Source organism: Chiloscyllium plagiosum, unplaced genomic scaffold (genome assembly GCF_037043375.1).
Source record: "Chiloscyllium plagiosum isolate Xiang-an unplaced genomic scaffold, Cpla_swu_hap1 HiC_scaffold_15, whole genome shotgun sequence".
Classification (NCBI taxonomy): Eukaryota; Metazoa; Chordata; class Chondrichthyes; order Orectolobiformes; family Hemiscylliidae; genus Chiloscyllium; species Chiloscyllium plagiosum.
In genome coordinates, this window is record NW_028270153.1 from 33,977,109 (window position 1) to 33,998,767 (window position 21,659).

The 21,659-nt window shown below is 40.6% G+C and overlaps 1 protein-coding gene across 4 annotated transcripts in view; it reads left to right on the plus strand.

Moving 5' to 3' along the window:
• LOC122560139 (sodium/potassium-transporting ATPase subunit beta-1-interacting protein 3-like) overlaps window positions 1–21,659 on the plus strand; it is a 204,972-nt gene that overhangs the window by 165,256 nt on the left and 18,057 nt on the right. For all 4 annotated transcript variants that reach the window (XM_043710427.2, XM_043710429.2, XM_043710424.2 and 1 more), the window contains one exon: window positions 2,047–2,107. In XM_043710427.2, the coding sequence (XP_043566362.1) occupies window positions 2,047–2,107 (61 nt within the window). The remainder of the gene's footprint in view (window positions 1–2,046; window positions 2,108–21,659) is intronic.

A 21,659-nucleotide genomic window follows, 5' to 3' on the forward strand; every position in this document is an offset into this window, starting at 1 on the left:
GACTGGGGGCTAGAAATGGATGTGAGAGATGCCAGAGTGGTGTGATAGATAATGAATTCAATGAGTTTGGTAAGCTGCTGGGTGAGAACTTGATAGGCCTTCAAAAAACTTAATGCAACTCGGACTTATCAAAAATAAAGTAAGATTCCACCCAATGTTACAGTTGCAGATCTCTTTTCAAAAAAGAACTTTCTGTTTGCAATCACAAATTTGTCCTTTTGATAAGTCTTGTATTCTTACAAACAACTTTGGTTGCCCAGATTGTCCTGCTCAGAGCAGCACCATCATCGGGAACATTTGGAAACATTAAAAGGCACAGGCCATTTTAGCAACTAAACTGTGTATATTTAGTGCAGATCTTAGGCTGTAAGAGTTAGGAGCCAATCTGTGGAAGATGCCATGAACATTTACACAAAATAATCAAAAAGGCTAATGAATGCTTTAGGTCTGGAGGAATAGAATACAAAGGTATGCTGCAAATGTGCAAAGTCTTAGTAAGGCCACACTGGAGTATTGTGAATGGTTTGGAGGACCACTTGTAAGAAAGGATATATAGGCCTTGCAAGGAGTGTAATGTAGATTTACTGGAATGAGATCTGATGCCAAGGGTTCAATTATGAGCAGAGCTTACACGGCATTGGTGAGGTCACAGCTGGAGTTTTGTGTCCAGTTTTGGTCTCCTTACCTGAGGAAGGATATTTTTGCTGTAGAGGGAGAGCAGTGAAGGTTTGCCAGTCTGACTCCTGGGATATCAGGACTGACGTATGAAGAGAGATTGAATTGGTTACAATTGGATTCACAGAAGTTTAGAAGAATGAGGAGGGCTCTCATAGACACCTATAAAGTTCTAACAGGACTAGACAGTTAGACGCAGGAAGGAGGGGGGAGGCCAAACCAGGGGTCATGGTTTAAGGATAAGGGGTAAACCTTTCATGACTGAGATGAAGCGAATTTTCTTTACCCAGAGAATGGTGAACTTGTAGAATTCACCACCACAGAAATGTTGAGGCCAAAACATTAGGTGTTTTCAAGAGGAGATAGCTATAACTCTTATGGCTAAAGGGATGTGGGAGGGAGGGCAGGTTAGGCTATTGAGCTCAATGATCAGCCACCATCATATAGAAAGGCAAAGCAGGCTGGAAGAATTAAAGGGCCTACTCCTCTATTACATAAACTAAGGCTGTATTCACTGGAAGTTAGATGGTTAAGAGGTGATTTGATCAAAGTTTTCAAAATATTAAGGGCAACAAATTGAGTAGATAAACTGTTTAAGAGTCTAGGATTGGGGGCATTATTTAAAAATTAGAGCCATAACTTTCAAATGTGGAATGAGGAAACATGCAAAAGGTGATACAAGTTTGGAATCTCCTTCTTCAATAATAAATGATGCCCAATCAATTATTAGCTAAAAAGCTGAGATTGATAGTTGTTTATAAACTACAGATATAACGGGATTGGTGAAATTGTCTTTTCAATCATTTATTGAATAGAGACCTCATCTGTTCTTTCAGGTGGACATAAAAGATTTTTTTGAAGAGCATGGGAATTATCCATAATGGCTTGACCAACATTTATCCCACAATTCAGGAGCAGCGATTAAAAATCATGAGGAGCCCAAGTGTTGTTCCTGGTCCCAAACCAAATGCAACGGGCCCCAGTTGTTGAGGCCTGACATATCCAAAGGCCTCGGTCTCAATCAATATCATGGAAATAAATTGTCAGTATAGCAGTGTCTCGCTTTGTGAAAACTTGTTGTGTGCGAATCGGTTGCTGCATTTATTACAACAGTACTTCAATATCACTTCAATGGCTATGACTTGCTTTGGGATGTCTCGGATATATTACCTATGACTTTACATTGATAATAGAACATTATGAAGCACTTGAACATAACATTTGTGAAATTTTTTTTTGCTTGAGAATATTTTTATTGAGGATATTCCATTGTACTATTCTGATATTAAGATTGGCAGGAGGCAGATTTAAGTCTAAATGTACAGTTAAAAAGAGTTTGCAATTATTTTTAAGCTTCTCTTTCTTTTGCAGCTCATTGGATTTGTCTATGGATGTTATGTTATCAGCGTCTTTACAGAGGAAGAAGACAGCTGTAAGTAGTGGTGTGTGAAACTGTTAACTGCTTAATTAGAGCGAGACAGGTTATGTGTGAAGTGGGCCAGCTGTAACAGCTTTCAGTGAGAAAGTGAAGTAGGCTTTCCTTTTTCAAACCCATGTGAATTATAGGTTTCAGCTTCAATGACTTCTGGCATTAAGGGAGAAGATCTAGCAATCATAGTGCCATAGCAGCTGCAACAAATACATCACTGATTTCTGTTTGTAAAGCATGTGACTTAAATGTAACAAAAAAAAACTGGAGGGACAGGATTCCTGATCAACTTAATTCACCAAAGCCAAGTTAAAATATTGTCAAGAATTAAAACATTGAATTATTGGAACTGAATTAAATAGAAAAGAGATTGTCCATTACCAAGGTTTCTAGCGTTTACAGTTTTCGTTGCTGATTTTACCAGTTCACGCTAGGTCTGTGCTTGAGCACTGCCTTTTGTTGTACTTTTATTTGGAAAGAGAAACAATGGATGTAAAATGTAATGGCATTATTGCTTCACACATGCAAGTCAGTTTCAGTACTGTTTCACAGACAGATCAACAACTGATAACATATTATTATTGAAAAATGTTTGTATTTGGAGAAAGCAGTGCTATCATAAAGGTAACAAGCAAATAACTGGTTGGAACCAAAACTTCAAATGCAGGAATATGCAGCTGACAGTTTTCTTTAGTTTGGTTCAGCCACCTTCTCTGGAACTCTTCACGATAAACCTTTCCACATTGTTTCATCTTTCCAACTGCTTTTAGATATAGTAATTTTTCAGCTGCACTCATGGCCACCGTCTCAATCTCTTGCTGACCAAAGTCTGACGACAAGTCATGAAGCAGCTTTGAATGTCTTGTTAAATTTAAGTATGAGAGTAAATAGATAAAACTGTTGAAATGAACAAGATTTTAGACTTTTCCATAATAATGATAGTGGTGATAGGATGGAAAGGGAAATCCCTATCCATTCAACCTATTATGAAGGCAGCAGACTCTTTAATGAGAGCATCAGTCCTAATCATAATGTTAAGACAGAGTCCCTCTTTGTATGATCACAGGTGAGGAGGGAGCAATTTGGCTCCCCTTTATTTGTTCAGCCCCCTTCCTCTCAGTCGTAACAAGGTTAACTTATATCTTTCCTTCTGGTTAACGTTCTCAATTCCAATATCTTTATGTTTTTGAAAGGAGTATAAACAGGCATTCTTGACTTAAAGAAAGATTGATGTTATTAGTTACTAACATATGAGGAAAAATAAAACATGGCACATATGCATTCAGATTAGAGATGAGAAGTGAGTAAAAAGATAGCATTTATACTAAAGATATACAATATATTGTTCATGCACAGTAGATAGTGAAACATTGCAGCTTATCTTCCATCTAATTTGTTTCACTTCAGCGTGGATATCCAAGGTCTATGAATGAGATCAACTTCAGAAGCGGTAGTCAATGCTGGGAATGGTGACAGTAGATCCTTGGAATGACTACCTTTGGAGGAACATTGGTAGCAGCCAATAAATTAGATGATTTTGGTGGCATTGATCTGACACTTGAGCAGTTGGGTTGGAGATTCTTGGTTTTACAGGTTAACCATAAGGAGTTGTTTGGTTTATTGTTCAACTGTGGATTTTGTTTCCAGCATTCAGTGAAAGAGTGCCATTCCATCCTTTAACTTTTTACCTGTGAGTGCTGACATGTCTCATAGATGTCTTTCAGCTGTAACCTTCATAGCACATTCCAGCCCAGAAGCATTATAACACCAGTTTAGCACTCTAACACCATATTACAAGAATAGCGCACTAGCACTAGAATAGCATACTAGCACTCCAGCACCAGAGGTGCAGATGGGTTTTAACTCCTCTTCTGTGTATTCGTGAAGGGCAAAGACAGATATAGCTCTTTCCTAGACTGCTTTCTATTACATCTCTTCATGTTCACGGTCTGGGGGCTGTAACTCACGGAAAGTGGTTCAGGTTTTTTGCATTGTATTTCTTCCTTTAAAGTATTGCTCTGAAATCCCTTGACACCTTCCTTAGTGTGACATTCCAGGATCTCTCATGGGGCTGAGCATAATCCACATGGGAATTTGCCAGACAGTCACTGAATTATATTCTCAGCCATCTCTGGCTTGTATGTCCCTCCTTAAAGACAATGCAACCTGCCTTACTTAAAAGTTCTGTGTGCCTGGAAGTAATTCAGGCTATGATCCATTGTCAAGACACTGTCATTAACAACCCTACATCTAAACTAAACTGCAATAAATTCATCCCGAATGGGATTTTCCAAATCCAAGACTTGGCTTATAAAGGGGCACCTTCCTGAGAATTTTTTATAAGAAAGAAAGTATTAAGACCATTTGAATGTAACCACAAAGTCGACTGAATTTTAGCTGAAATGTTTTACATTGCATTTCAACAAGAACAATGCACCTGCTTCTGTCAAATTGTGCGTGAACTGTTATTATGAATGATTTTCTGCATATTTTCAATTCATAGCCATTAATTTCTCACCTGGAAAGTGGGTAAGCAGCAGTTGGATAAATGGAGTGTATATCACTGCTTCATTGGTGTCTAACTCCTGCCTTATGCTCTTTTCTTTGAAAAGTAATTGCAAGGTAGTCTATGCTTGGTAGTATTTTAAATAAATTGAGCTACTTTAGTTTGTCTAAAACAATTTTGAAAGCAGAGACTAAAGTGCTCCATTAGAAAAATGGTGTGGCTCATGACTATGTATTGCAAATAGTTCAAAATATGCATATATTCATGAATGTGTTCATGCAATTTAAATGTAGAAAAAATTCGCTTGTTTCATTTTTTTTCATAAAATATGCCACCTACCTTATTTGGTGAGTCTACTGATTTCCACGGAAATAAAAATGGGTCATTATATAAATATAGGAGCCAATCCACCACCGGATAGTTTCCACCCAACAGTAAAAGTAAACATTAACACCAGATATTTGTGCGAAGTTGGAATAGGTGCCCTTTGAAATTCACCCCACAGGTGGTTAGAAAGCAGGAGAATGTTTCTTAGCTTTACCTTTACTCAAATAATTTTTAATTTCTCACCTAAATTGGTGACATCAGTTAGCAGCAGAGAGATGTTGCAATGGACTGATAACTGCTTGTCAATTTCTACTTCTCTGGTTTGACCAGAGGCCAATTTGTTAAAGAAAAAAAAAGTAGCAAGAAACAATTGGCATTTGATGCTTAACATTGTTACTTATCACAAAATGTTTAGAGTAGTATTAGTAGTGATTAAAAAGTGAATATACAGAGTTCAGATAATCAATGAACATGAATCAAGCCCTGAAATAAAGTTTACACTTTTAATTGTCATTCTTTAATATGTATTATTGTTATTCATTAGGCTACTTTTGGGATGCAATTTTCACCTCTCTGGAAGTAGAGAGAGAGAGGTCACAGGAAGGGGCAATAATTGAATGATTGGCACTGAAGCGATTCTTGCTATCTCACAAATCAAGTGTAGTGCCAGAAGGTCCACTGGAAACTTCCATGACTCACCAGCAATTAAGACCATTAAATGGTCAGGTAATGTCTAATTAAAGGCCTCAGCTCACCGTCCTTCCAATTATAAAGTTAAAAATCACACAACACCAGGTTATAGTCCAACAGGTTTAATTGGAAGCACACTAGCTTTCGGAGCGACGCTCCTTCATCAGGTGATTCCAATTATATGCCTTCCCAATAGGTAAGAAAAATGGCATCCCGAATGAGTCGTTAGAGTGACATCCGGAATGGAAATGGTCAACACTGGTGCATTCAGAGTGTCAGATAACAGGAAAATGGGTGCCTCCTGAAAGCTACTCTTTACCTTAAACCAGCCTCTCACCAGCCACTCAACCGCTCACTTCCTATGAGAAGCTAAAGGAAATGACCTGCCTTCTCTTTGTTGATACTTCTAAAAAGTAGGCCTCAATAATGTCATTAAGACCAACAAGTTGCTGGTCTCTGGCTGGGAAATACCACTATTAAGGCCTGAGAGGGATCAAGAAACTTGCTAAAGCTCGCTGGTTAGCACTTTACAAGTTGATTGGCTCATCATGTTGCAAGCTTTCTCAATGGTTTCAGAGGCTTGTCAATACCAGTCATAATCAGTCCCCAAACTTACTCAGGAAAAAGAAAAATTGTGCCCTTGGTTCTTACGCACAAGAGAGAATCTAATCATCTCTCTTCGACATTCAATGGCATAAATATCTCTCGATGCACCATTGTTAACATCCCTGTGGGGATTGCCATTGACCAGAAATTAAACTGGAATAGCCATGTAAATACAATAGTTACAAAAGCAGATCAGAGACTATGAAATTTGCATCAAGTAATTCATTGCCCGTTTTGCCAAATTCTGCCCACCATCTATATGGCACATGTCAGGAGTGTATGGAATGCTTTGCACTTAACTGGATGATTGCCATCCCAGCAACAGTGTAAGCCATCTAAAAGATACATCACAGTGACTCACCAAGGCTCATCAATAGCACCTTACAAATCTGTGGCCTCCATCTAAGGGCAGAAGATGCATGGAAACACCACCACCTGAAAAATCCCCCCTGATCCACAACAATCCGGACTTGGAACTTTATTGCTGTTTCTTCACTGTTGCGGGGTCAAAATCCTGGAAATTCCTTCCCAACAGCACTGCAGGTGAACCTGCACTAGATGGACTGTGTGGCTCAAAAGGTTCACACTCTATCACCTTCATCTTAAGGAGAGTTAGGCATGTGTAATAAAAGCTGACCAGCCTGTGATAGCTATTTCTCATAAAAGACTATGATAAAGATTATATTTGGTGACACATCTTCAATTTTGTCTTTTGTTTTGCTATTTTGCAGCAATATGAGTAGCTTTTATTTGTAGGAATGTCATTACCATGCACCCAGGGCCTTGAAAGGTAATTCTATCCTCAGGCTTGGTAGGTTTTGTGTGTATCTCTTGAAATTATTTCCTAATGCATTTTGATTAAATTCTCTTGTTTTATAACTGACTTATTGATTTTATTGTACAACCATTGAAATGGCCATGGAGAATTCCATTTCCTAGTTTTGTTTCCACCTCTGTTTTTTAATAAGTAAATTCTTCAAGAGGGAAAATAATTTCCGCTTAAATACGATATTTCCCTGAATGCCTGTTCACATGCAAATGTACACTTTTTATGCAGGATGCAAACAGTTGAGTTTATAGATCAATTCAAAATGGAATTCATTATTTATTAATGTATTAAAATAATGAGGTGGCTCGCTTTCATTTATCCTTCATCTTGCTGTTGCTTTAAACCTAATGGGCTCCTGTTGATCCTCCAATTGCCACCCCAATTGGTTATGGGAGCAAATTACTGCAGATGCTGTAATCTGTACTGAAAACAACAAAATGCTGGAGATCACATTGGGTCAGACAGCATCCATGGAGAGAGAGCTAGCTATTGTTTTTAGTCCAGATGATGAGATGATTGGTTGTGGTTCTGCCCTCTAGCCTTTAACTCACCAATTTGAGAAAGACCATAGGTGAGTGACCTATTTCCCTCACTTTTGAGCGTGATTCAGAAAGCCTCTGCTATTTCCAGGCAGCTTGTTCAAATTGAACTTGAAAATCAAGGTACTGTACTGATGGCAATGGCTCCTGGATTAGATTTTGAGGAATTTGGAAAGAGGGTGAGTGGATTGGGGAGTTTATAAGGAAGGAAAGTTGCAGTTGCTGAGTGTGAGAGTAGAGGAAGGGTGAGCTGCCTGCTCCTCCAAACTCCATGTTCAGGAAAATATATCTTGAACTCCTGCCTTGTTTATTAAGGACTGCACCAATGCCTTTAAATGGCCAAATTTAGAAATGGTTGAGTCCAGGGCAGGCCAATAATCACACCTTATGCAGCTATAAGGCTATTGATTTGATTATGCAAAGGCATGGCTTTTCTATCAGGCACAGGTCATGGAAGTTCTTTTATTGTTTGTAATAATATTTTAAATTTTAACTTTTAATTAGTATGCCCTTCTTTCCAGCCATACTGAAATTATTTTGCAAGGCCCTAGATACACGAGAATGTCATTCCTAAACAATAAAGTATTGTTTCAAAATAGTAAAGAAGAAGAATAAAATTGAAGATCTACCAAAGATTGACTGCATAGCATCTGAAAACAGTGTGGTATCTCCCTCTTCCAATTTTAGGCTGATAAGTTTTTGCCAGGTTTAGATGCAATTTTACTTGTAACATGGAATACAGGTTTTTTTTTCTCATTTTCTGTTGCTTTTCAATCTTGTTCCTCTTCCTCACCCTTTTTTCATCCTTCACTCCCCTCTTGCCCTCTCTTACCTTCAAACTTGCTTTCCCATTTCTCTCTCTCTCTCTGTCCTTCCTTTATCGCGTTGTATTGTCTTTCTGCTCATCCTTTGGTTTATCTTTCATTTCTTTGTTGCAGTATCTCTCCCATTTGAGAAGGTTGCAGATTAAAACAGCTCAGGTGAAAGGATTAATGAACAGGGAAAGAAGACAGATTTGACTGATTATATCACAATTAAGTAAATTGTAGAATTTATTACCTTCTCATGAGGTGTGCAGCATGTACTTCATCACCCTGAGGCCCTGAATCACATCAGTATGATACTTACTTCCACGGGAACTGTCAATGTATCTTCATTATAAATATAGTTCCTGTGACAGGAATCCTTTCATAGAAAATTTTAAATGTAGGCTGGATTCTCAGTTTTTGCTCACAATATATCCTGTCACATATCTACTGTTTTGCAATGCCAAAACCTCCTGGTAGTACTCTTTAAAAATAAATTGCAATTTATGCCATGGAATTTTGTGTTATATTCCCTGCATCCTTCAGTCGGGTTTATGCCACACAGCAAGTCTTAAATGATTAAGTACAAGTGCATTGGACTTAAATTGCAGAATTTTATCATGTTTCATGAAAGAAGGTAAATATATCTTGTTAGAGAACATTATTTCCATGACTCTGTCAATGTGGATTACTTTTATTTATGCATAGATTTTCTGTCAGTCACACCTAGTTTATTCCCAAATGAATTTATTTATTTTAACATGTACTTGAACTGTAGTTGTTCAATGTTTTAATGCCCAAATGCAGTTTTTATTCTTTCCCTCATGCCTGATGTACAATTTGAAATAATAAATTGTGACATGACATCAATAGTTAATGCTGTCTCCAGCTGACATGGCCACTGACCCAGATTACTATATTTGTGCCTAATTTTGATCATCCTGTTTGTTTTAGTCATTTAAAAAAATGGTTGTAATCATTAGTATGTGTCACATTCTGAAGTTTTCAGTTATTCTGATGGATTGAAGTAAATCTTCCTTTCAGAGCTGTTTAGCAAATCTATCAGAATTTGAATTCTGGCTCTTTTTAATTTTCAAAATGCGTACAATATTGGTAACTTTTAAGGTTACACAAAGAGTCACCCAGTAGAGTATCTGTGTTATCAGTAGATCCAGAAGGTACAGGAATATTTACAATCAGGATGATTTCACATTACTTACTTATCTGATGTTATTGAGCTCTTTCCACACCATGTACACGTTCTATTCTTTAAAACCATATTCACAAACTATGGAATTTATTCCCTTTATATCATCAGCTGAGAAAACCATCACGTCAGAAACATTTGGGACTCAATTTTAGCAATGTTGTGTAGAGTAGGAAATGCAGTGTTATTTCCTAGATGGACAATTATGCTTGTTAGCGAATGATCGCTGATAATTGCACCTATAAAAAAATGAAGGAAGTATGGTCTGGTTAATTTTAGTTATTGGGTCCAACATAAATTCTTTAAATCTGGCTGCTGATGGGAATGATGTGAGAGAAGCAGGCACTGGGGTAAGAGACTGGAAATGAATGCTGAAGGGGAAAGAGAGAGGGAAAGTAGAGGGATGAGGTGCTGGGTAACATAGGCAGAAGTGGGTATTGCAGATGCTGGAGATTAGAGTCAAGATTAGAGTGGTGCCGGAAAAGCACAGCAGGTCAGGCAGCATCCGAGGAGCAGGAAAATCGACGTTTCAGGCAAAAGCCCTTCATCAGGAATAAGGAATCATGCTGGGTAACATGCCAGCTTTTCCTAGTCCACAAAGTGTAATAAATCTTAGAAACATTATTTAAAACCATTTCCTTATTATATCCTGGTTCTGTAATGTTCTGTATTTGCATTTACTGAAGTTGTTTTAGATATTTTCTAATCAGCCTGTTCAGAAGCCATGCTACACTCCTTTAGAACAGATGGGACTTGCACTCAGGCTTCCTGGCTCAATGTAGAGACGTTACCACTATGCCACAAGAGCCCCATCATGAGATTGTTTTAATGCATTCCCTACAACTTGTCTTCAGGCCTGTCAATTCAGATCTTTGAATTAGTTGTTAGTTTGGAAAGGAAAAGATGATTTGTTTGAGGACCTAGTCTGATTCATTTGTCCTTAACAAAAGATACAAAGATACTGAACCTTGAGTGCTTTAGGACATCAGCCACAGCTCCAGTGAAATATTTGTAAATGATTACTGTTAGTTATAAATTAGTTGAATGCTTATTTGTATTCAAGAAGTTTAGGGCACTTCTACTTTTTCCACACAATGTGGGCATCAACCGGGGATTCACTTAAACTCAAATATGTAATGGGGAGGAGCCGGTGTAGGACTGGGGTGGACAAAGTTAAAAATCACACAACACCAGATTATAGTCAACCGGGTTTATTTGGAAGTACAAGTTTTCAGAGTGCTGCTCCTTTGTCAGGTAACTAGTGGAGTAGGAGACATAGAATTTATAGCGAGATGATAGTGTCATATAACTGATGCGATATTGCTGTTAAGTCTTTCATCTTTTAGAATGGGCTGCAGATTTCAATTAATTAATAAGTAAATCCCAGAACTTCTTTCAGGTCACGTTCCCAAGATAACTTAAAATTTTATAAAACAAAAGTCACATCTCAGCACAGACAGCGCATTAAAGGTGTGAGGTTAGAATCTGTATGTATTCCAATCTTGAGTCTATTCTTGGTTCTATTTCCAAAGTAGGAATTTATAAAATTGCTGTGGTTCTGTTCGCCGAGCTGGAAGTTTTTGTTGCAAACGTTTCGTCCCCTGTCTAGGTGACATCCTCAGTGCTTGGGAGCCTCCTGTGAAGCGTTTCTGTGGTGTTTCCTCCGGCATTTATAGTGGCCTGTCCCTGCCGCTTCCGGTTGTCAGTTTCAGCTGTCCGCTGTAATGGCCGGTATATTGGGTCCAGGTCGATGTGTTTGTTGATGGAGTTTGTGGATGAGTGTCATGCTTCTAGGAATTCCCTGGTTGTTCTTTGTTTCGCTTGCCCTATAATGGTAGTGTTGTCTCAGTCAAATTCAGGTTGCTTGTCATCTGCGTGTGTGGCTACGAGGGATAGCTGGTCGTATCATTTCATGGCTAGTTGATGTTCGTGGATGCGGATCGTTAGCTGTCTTCCTGTTTGTCCTATATAGTGTTTTGTGCAGTCCTTGCATGGGATTTTGTACACTACATTAGTTTTGCTCATGCTGGGTATCGGGTCCTTCGTTCTGGTGAGTTGTTGTCTGAGTGTGGCTGTTGGTTTGTGTGCTGTTATAAGTCCTAGTGGTCGCAGTAGTCTGGCAGTCATTTCAAAGATGTTCTTGATGTATGGTAGTGTGGCTAGTCCTTTGGGTTGCGGCATGTCCTTGTTCCATTGTCAACAGATGCCTAAGGGAAAGAACAGCCAGGGAATTCCTAGAAGTATGGCACTCATCCACAAACTCCATCAACAAACACATCGACCTGGACCCAATATACCGGCCACTACAGCGGACAGCTGAAACTGACAACCGGAAGTGGCAGGGACAGGCCACTATAAATGCCGGAGGAAACACCACAGAAGCACTTCACAGGAGGCTCCCAAGCACTGAGGATGTCACCTAGACAGGGGACGAAACGTTTGCAACAAAAACTTCCAGCTCGGCGAACAGAACCACAGCAACGAGCACCGAGCTACAAATCTTCTCACAAACTTTGAATTTATAAAATGTCACGTGGATCATTAAAAAAAAATTGACTGTCTACAGATTGTGTGCTTTTTGAACAAAATCAAATGTATCTGCAAATACAATTCTGCAAATGCAAATTCATCCCATAAACTTATATGTGTATGTGCATGGGCTATTTTGGTTGGATTTAGAGGTGCTTGTTTGTAGTATGTATCTTTACAACTAGGAACATTCCCAATGTTTAAAGACTAGGCAGTAGTTCTACCCTTCATCTTTTTGCAACAACTCCCTCCTGCCATGTTACATTTCTTATAGCCAAGTATTGAAGGATAAAACTAGAACCTAGGGAGGAATATTGTAGGGGGGTGTGCAACGTGGGATGTGGCAAGGGTTGTGGGAGAATTGAATGAGAAGCCCAGCAAGTACCATCTTGATGTTGAGAGCACTTTTTATGCTTTTGCGAAGTGGAGCATTGAGTTTCTTATCAGACAATGGGAAGTTGCCTACTACAGGTGATTGCAACTTGTTAAAGACCTCATAATGCTTGACTTGCCTCATTAGTATTGAGCTTCCTGTTTTACCAATTATGTCAAACAAGCTAGATGTCAGGAATTCTTGACATGTAAGTCAGAGCAAGTACCTGGTGGCTTCAGCATTGTGCTGGCTCTGAGGAGCCTCTATATTGCTCAGCACCAAACAGCTCAATGCATGGTCACCTGCTGCACACACTCCTTGTTCAAGGACATTGGCATCTGCTAATGTCTCACAACTATCAAGGCACCATTGCTGGGTGCATGGCAACAAATGTTGAAATGCTGCCACATAGATTGTGTGCATGGACAATCTATCATACTTTGTGTGATAGATTGGACCAGGCTATAATCTATGGTGGCTCCCTTGCATTCAGCACTGGTCCCTTGGTACCTCTATGCCAACTCCCAGCATCCATGCCTTGCCTTGCCATGTTAAAAGCTATTAGTAATGCCATTCTGGCATTATTTAGTGCAGACACACAGCTTGTCAATAGGTATCTGTTTGTAGGGCAGCAGCATGTTGTGTGATAATCTAACACCAACAGCATGTGCCAGCTGCCTGTGTAGCAAATGTGCTGCACATTTATTCAACAAACTGGTCCTGTTGGAAAGTGGGTGAGGGCAATCTTCTGTCCAGTGGAGTTGGGGGGGCTGGTCGCTGTCTGTTGGGTGATCAGTTTTGGCACACTCTGCACACAGACCTGCAGTTTGGCCAGGTTCATTCATCTGACTTGGCCTTTCGTAACCAGAGGATCTCTCTGACTGTAATCCAGGGATTGGGCAATGGTCAATCCTGCAGGCCCAAGATTCGAACCTAGGTTCCCAGAATATGACCTGGGCCTCTGGATTGACAGTCCAGTGATCATACCTCTAGGCTATCACTTCTCCTTGTGCAATGTGAGGGCTCAGGGAGGACAATTGGAGGTGAAGTCCAATATGGTGGCTCTCCACATGAGGGGAATGGATGCAAATATGCAGTTGTGGTAGTGTGAGGTAAAAGGGATCATGGAGGTTCAGGGGGGTAGGGGGTGGTAACCTGGTGACCAGGCAAAGTACCTGACCATGCCCAGTGTTCCATGCCATCACTTGCCATTCTCTAGGTGCAAGATGCAACTGAAAAATGGGTTGGGCAATGCCCAGAATAGGCAGAGTCAGCATCTCTTTAATGTGCAAAAATTGCAGGAGCTATGCCTGATGCTTAATAGGGCATTGAAGGGCCAAATGCCTAAAGTAGGCATTTACAAAGCCCAGCTACAGTCAATTTGCAATTTTTCATCATTCAAATGATGGTGTTTTGCACCATGCCATTGTACAGATACAACTTCTGTGGGTGTTGTGCTTCATTGCTTCATCATCTGTCCTAAAGATTTTTATGATTCATGACAAGTTGAATGATTTAATGTGGGACTGGGATGGAAAAGGAGTTAGAATACAGCAAGCACTCCCTTTTAGAGGTTGTGTTGGCCACACAGACAGCATGACACATTCACCAAATTGGTGCATGTACTGAGGCTGGAGCAGAATAAATCATAGACCCTCAATAGTAAGGTACAGTGTATGAAGGACTGTGTGCAGCCCTCATCTGCAGGATATGCCACCACTGAATTGTCTCTGATCTAAGAACCTCTTTCACTCCTTTTGTTTACTCTGTTGGCCATTTCTACCAAGAGTCCTGTGCCCAGTCACTGGGGGATGTTAGTCACTGTGGTTCAAGGACAGATGCAGGGTCCAGGGTCAATGGCATGCCCAGGAGCAGCAGCAGGCTGCTGCAGAGTACGGGAAGGGCCCAGTTCAGGAAGAATCTGCAGCCACGCACCCCCTCAGGATGTATGGTGTCACAAGAGGCCCCATCTATTCTGGTTCAGCTCCACTTCCTGGGGACGAGAGAGAGACAGTCTTAGCATAGGTTCCATAACCTTGGTCAATGAAGGTCACTGCCACTCTGAACGTCTATGTGAAAGGCTCCTTCCAGGGACTGATGGGAGATATCTCAGTCACACGTCACCAATGCATCAGTACAGTAACTGACATCATCTGTGCAAGATCACATCGGTTGAGTTTGTGTTCCTAGTACAGGTCGGTGCTGCAGCCTGGGTAGCAGGACTCACAAACAAAGCTGGTGACTCATGGCACTGAGAGGGTCAGGTCATAACACTGTGGTATTCATCATTAGGAAGGAGTCCATTTGATTAGTATTCAGGCAATCCTGGAGGTGTGTGCTCACCACCCTAGTAGCTGCCATGGAGCATGCATCCTGGAGCACTCTCGCATACCTTTTGCATTCAAGGGTCCATGTATAATACAAAGCTGCTTACTGGCAGACAAGGGCTACCCACTGTGAATGTAACTCACAACAGCATTGTGCAGTCCTCTGACTGATGCTGAGTGCATTTACAATGCTGTCCATGCTTATGATGGAGCAAACATTGGGGCCGCTGAAAATGTGATTTGGACTGGTTCTAGGGCACCCTCCTATATGGCGTGGACAGAACGTGCTACATCATCCTGACGCAATGTGCTCTGTGCTGGATGCAGAGGATCTGGGCGAATGGGACCAGTCTTTTGAGGGGAAGGACGTTGGTTTGGAGGAAGTTGATGTTGTTCATGATGAAGCTTGGCTACATTGAGTGTTACAAGCCAGACAGAACTTCATTAACAACTACTTCCAATAGATGAGAGCTGGTTGCAGCAGTCAGTCAGACACTTAATTATTTGGTCATGATGCCCAAATCCAGTTGATATTGTGGGAGCAAAGTTCACTTTCTGCTGTTTCATTGCTGTTTCCTTTTTCTTTCTGTAAATAAAAGCTCACGTCTGTGTTTATTTTTGTTTGATTGATTGTCAGTGTGTGATGTTTCCTTACTGGACCAATGACAAGGTACAAGTTGTAAAGATCTTGTCTTTTTAGTTTGGGTTTTTTTTACATTGTGGATTGAAATGAGCAAAGAACTGTTTGAAGGGATTGCAAGGATGGCTACTTATTCATTGTTTACATAGCTATGGATTACCACAGTGATTACAAATGAACTGAGCTGAAGAGAAGTGTACAAATTGAGCTTTGGTTGGCAACATATAGTGAATTGGCTTGTGAACTAGTGACCAGTTACCAATGACAAAGGTCTTCTGCCTCCCAATAATGTGACTGGATTTCAGGTAGCTGAATAGCTAGGGGCTATGAGCAAGGTACAGTGAAGCCTTTAGACTACCATCAGTTTAGGAGCTCTTTCTTTGTTTTCTGCTGTAAGCCACGTGAACCCAGTTTATATTCCCTACAAAATATGTTTCCATGCTAATTAAAGGGTACCTCTGTGAAAGTCATACATCAATAACTGTTTCCCCCGGCCTAGATATAGCCTACTTTCTGAAGTCAGTAAGTTAGCTTAGCATTTTGTCTTTTGAAGTAAATTATTGAATTGCATACAAATATGTGGTATTTTCTACATTTGTCTGAGTTTTGTTTTCTAAGTTTTAATTAGTTTCTAAGTCTGCTGAATGAAATTTGTTTGAAACAATCAAAAAATATCACACAAAATACCTTATGTGATATTCTCACGAGTGCTTAACGTAGACTCTGAAATTCCTCTCCCTGTCATTTTAACAGAGGAACTAATCCATTTAGAATCAATAATTCAGGCTTTCAGGCAGAAAACTAAACCAAGCATGTGGCACAGAGTTCAGCTTCCTGGTTCAGGACTGGAGAGGATCAGTTAGCCAAGGGGCTTAGCATGTTGAGTTGATAGCCTGGGAATTCAACCCACAGTATTCTGTGATTATGCTCCAGTAGTGGAGGTGCCAAAATATTTTGTACAGAAATCGTCTCTAGCTAATTCTGAACAAAAACATTTAGGGACAACCTAGTTTGTGGAATTAATGACGAAGAAATTAATGCACTTCGGAGTTTATTTGCATTTTTGACAGTTTGTTCCATAACGATATTGTATTCGGTTTACATTGAATTTCTGATATGTCATATAGTCCAAGGTTTTTGAACACTTGTGAATGGTGAGCAATCCGACCCACTAGTCTTACATATTGCAAAACCATTGGCACATTGTCTACAAATTCCCAGGGAGTACTGGTACTGTCCCAGGTGTCTTGCTGCTGCTGAAAAGCTGCTTCCATATGTCAGAGTGGTACGTAACTATATCTCTTTGCAGAAGGATAGAATTAAAAAGCTTTTTTTGTTGAACTTCTGTAGCGAGTTAGCTGAAGCATACTTCATGTACCGAACATTTCAAATGTCCATTTTACAAGAGGTGGAGGCCTTGGAAAAAATGCAAGAAGGATTCACAAGGATTATACCAGACTGAGAGGTTATTCTACTCAGAAAGATTAAACAGGATTGGACTGAGTTCTCCAGAAAATAAAAGGCTGAGGGGTGACCTGATTGGTTTTTTTCTCATTATGAAGTGGTTTACTGGCATGTCATAGTAGAGAAGGTGTTTCTATGTTATGGGGCAGACCCAAACTGTGGACCATAGATATAACATAGTCTCTAAAAATCCGGGAGAGAAATCAGGAGAAACATTTTTACCCAGAGAGTAGTTAGAATGTGGAATTCACTATTACAGAGGGTTGAGGCAAATAACATTAACGATTCATAGGAAAATCTAGGTACAGAAAAATAAAGTTAGATATAATAGGTTGGGAGTAGGTGCATGTGGGCATAAACACTGACTGTTTAGACCAAATGATCTGTTTATATGCTGTATATAATTGCTTCTGTCTGTGACATAATTCATTTCATCACCTTGAAATAAACGTGTAGCTTCTGAATTGAAAATCATTTTGGAGGATTTCCCTTTGTTGTTGGCTATGATTTGTTGGGCTCCATTATGAGCACCAATAGCTATTTTCATATTAAACTGTTTATTCAGGATGGTATTACATTAAATTATGCATTATATCCTATCTGCTTATCCAGATTACCAAGCCTTTTCAACAAAAAAAACAGGTTTCTGCAGCAAATGGAACTACAGAATAAATCTAAAAAAGATATTTTTAGCAATATTTTCTCCATTTTGCTACCTCTCCTAATCTGCTTTAACTAAAATGATCAATACATCCTATTCTCTTTTATCCTCAGATAGCAACTTTTGATCCTGGCCTGCTATGGGTTATGCAGCTCTCAAATCATTCCAAGGCTGAACTGTTTGAATGCACCATGTTATCATGTCGCTCTCAGGAGATTTTATTGCAGTTTGTATTTCTAACAAGCCTTGCTGTCATCAAGATGAGGGATGTTTATGTTGTGGAATAGGTTCTTACAGTATTTTCACATTCTGTCAACATAAGCCCTTCCAGGCACTGTATGGCAGGGGTTAAATGAAGTTCCCTGAACCCTATTTTTTAAAAAAATCCTCATACTGTGCCTCTGTGATATTTTCAGCTTTGAGGAGTTTTGTGGGCTTGTCCCAAATCATGGCAGTTTGTGAATTAGGTTGCATTTATATAGCATCCTAACACTTGCTAAATATGTTCCAGAATGTATTGAAACTGCTGAAATTGCAGTGCAGACATTATATGAGCAAACAAAATTTATAGATACCACCAACAAGCAGAATGTTTCAAACTATGCTATTTGATGAAGGAATATTGGCCTTGAAAATGGGACATCTCCCTGTATGTTCCCAAAAAGTATAGAGGGGTAATTACTAGCATCATGTTAACATGCTCTTGAAAAGATGGCATTTCAAAAACACAATGCTCCTATGGTCCTGCACTGAAGTATCAGCAGAGTTAACATACTTGGCATCGAGCTGTGCATTGGTAGTCTGGAAGAGGTCAGATGAGAACACGAGGCATGAACTTAATGCAACTTATGTTCATGTAGGGGTCAAGAGCACACCTTGAGGATTGGAGAGGAAACTTTAGAGATTGAGGCCTGAGGCATTGAAAGCAGGTATGGGGAAAAGCGCCTAGCCTCTGAATCCTGGATGGCTGTATTTCCCAAGTGTCAGTTCAGTTGTTTGGTTTACCAGCTGGCTTTGGTTAAAATTCAGTTGGTTGAATAAGAATAAGGCACACTGCCACAATATAATAGTAAAAGCACCAGTTATTACCCTTCTCCCTCTCCATCCCCCCGCTTTGATTTGATTTGTTGTTGTCACATACAGTGAAAAGTGTTGTTTTGTGTGCTCTAAGGCAGATTGTACCATATAAAGTACATCAAGTAGCAGAACAGAATGTAGAGAAAGAGATCAATATTAATGGTTGAGAAGTCCATTCAAAAGTCTGATAACAGCAAGAAGCTGTTCTTGAATCCATTCATACACTTATTGAAGCATTTATATCTTCTACCAGATGGAAGAGGGTTGAAGAGAGTATAGCTGAAACTTTATTGCTGGAACAGCACAGCAGGTCAGGCAGCATCTAGGGAACAGAAGATTCGACGTTTCGGGCACATGCCCTTCTTCAGGAATGAGCAGAGAGTGTTCAGCAGGAGAAGATAAAAGGTAGGGAGGAGGGACTTGGAGGAGGGGCGTTGGAAATGTGATAGGTGGAAAGAGGTCAAGGTGAGGGTGATAGGTCGGAGTAGGGTGGAGGCGGAGAGGTCAAGAAGAAGACTGCAGGTCAGGAAGGCGGTGCCGGGCTGGAGGGATTCGGCTGAGACAAGGTGGGGGGAGGGGGGATGAAGAAACTGGTGAAGTCCAAGTTCATCCCCTGTGGTTGGAGGGTTCCCAGTCGGAAGATAAGACGCTCCTCCTCCGACCGTCGCGTTGTTGTGGTTTGGCGGTGGATGAGTCCAATGACCTGCATATCCTCGGTGGAGTGGGAGGGGGAGTTGAAATGCTGTGCTACAGGGTGATTGGGTTGGTTCGTCCGGGTGGCCCAGAGGTGCTCTCTGAATCGCTCCGCAAGTAGGCGGCCTGTCTCCCCAATATAGAGGAGGCCACACCGGCTGCAGCGGATGCAGTAGATAATGTGGGTGGAGGTGCAGGTGAATCTGTGGCGGATATGGAAGTTTCCTTTGGGGCCGACTGGGAACCCTCCAACCACAGGGGATGAACTTGGACTTCACCAGTTTCTTCATCCCCCCTTCCCCCACCTTGTCTCAGCCGAATCCCTCCAGCCCGGCACCGCCTTCCTGACCTGCAGTCTTCTTCTTGACCTCTCCGCCTCCACCCTACTCCGACCTATCACCCTCACCTTGACCTCTTTCCACCTATCACATTTCCAACGCCCCTCCTCCAAGACCCTCCTCCCTACCTTTTATCTTCTCCTGCTGAACACTCTCTGCTCATTCCTGAAGAAGGGCATGTGCCCGAAACGTCGAATCTTCTGTTCCCTAGATGCTGCCTGACCTGCTGTGCTGTTCCAGCAATAAAGTTTCAGCTTTGATCTCCAGCGTCTGCAGACCTCACTTTCTCCTTGAAGAGAGTATAACTGAGGTAGGAGGGGTCTTTGATTACGCTAGCTGCTTTCCTGAGGTAGCGGGAAGAATAGATGGAGCCAATGGATGGAAGGCTGGTTTGCATGATGGACTGGGCTGTGTTCACAACTCTCTGTAGTTTCTTGTGGTACTGGGAAGAGCAATACCACGCTGTGATGCAACCAGATAAGGTGCTTTCCATGGTACATCTATAAAAAATGGTAGGAGCTTTTGTGGATATGCCGAATTTCTTTAAACTCCTGAGAAAGTAGAGACATTGTTGTGCTTTTATGACCATTGTGTTGATGTGGGTGGACCACGACAGCTTGTAGGTGATCATCACTCCCAGGGACTTGATGCTGTCAACCATCTCCACCTCAGCACCACTGATAGAGAAAGGGGAATGCCCTCCACTCTACTTCCTGAAGTCAATGACCAGCTCCTTTAATTTGTTGACATTGTTGGAGAAATTATTGTCTTTACACCTTTCTATTAAGCACTCAGTCTCTTTCCTGTACTCTATCTCGTTGTCTGACATCCGTCCTACAACAGTGGTGTCGTCAGCAAACTTGTTAGTGGGGTTGAGGCAGAATTTGGTCACATAGATGTGAGTGTATAAGGAGTATAGTAGGGGGCTGAGTACGCAGCCTGTGGGGCATGGGTGTTGATGATTATCGTGGAAGAGCTGTGGTTGCCTATTCTTTTTGATTGTGGTCTATGGGTCAGAAAGTCAAGGATCCAGTTACAGAGGAGTGAGCCATGACCTAAGTCTCGGAGTTGGAGATGAGTTTGCTTGGAATTATGGTGTTGAAAGTGGAGCTGTGGTCAATAAGTAGGAGCCTGACGTAGGTATCCTTGTTACCCAGATGTTCCAGGGATGCTCCTGTAAGTGTGGGCTACCTGCCACACACCTCCTCTACAATTTGAATTGCAAAGGTTGGGGTAGGGACCTAGATTTTCCTAGCCTATCCAAACTGTGGGTTGAAGTTCCTTCCAGACACTTAGTACAAAAACACTGTTACAAAATTAAAATAGCGCAGATACTAGAAATCTGAAATAAGTAGAGGGTGCTGAAAATATTCAACAAGGCTAACAGAATCTGTGGAAAGAAAGAGTACTGGTCCAGTTTCCACACGTGCTGACCTCCTGTTTTTATAGCTTTTTTCTGTTTTTCTTACACAAAAACTACTCACTGAAATCAGTGAGTATTCTCATCTCTCATTATTGTATACTTACACTCATTTCGAGCTGCCTTAAGATTGCCCAAATTATTTCATTTGAGACTTTTAGATCTGACACAAAGCAGACTTATACGCAATTGTTTGATGTTGAAATTAAGCTCAGATAATTTACTGCACCAAGGAATGCTTTTAAAATAAATTAATGGTGGCATAGAATTTCTAAATTCTGCTGTTACTGAAAGATGAACTTGTTTTTCAGTACTTTCTCATGTTTCAGAATCATCTAAAAGCACTTTGTATTGAATAATTTACCTAGTAATGCAGTAACTGTTAAAGGAACAAATGCAGCAGACATCTTACGCTGAGGAAATGGCCAATTACAATGAACATTTCAGTGCACTCCAGCCATGGCCTAGATACTGTGAACAGTAACAACTGAGAGGTAGAATTGGTAATTGTATGTATACATTC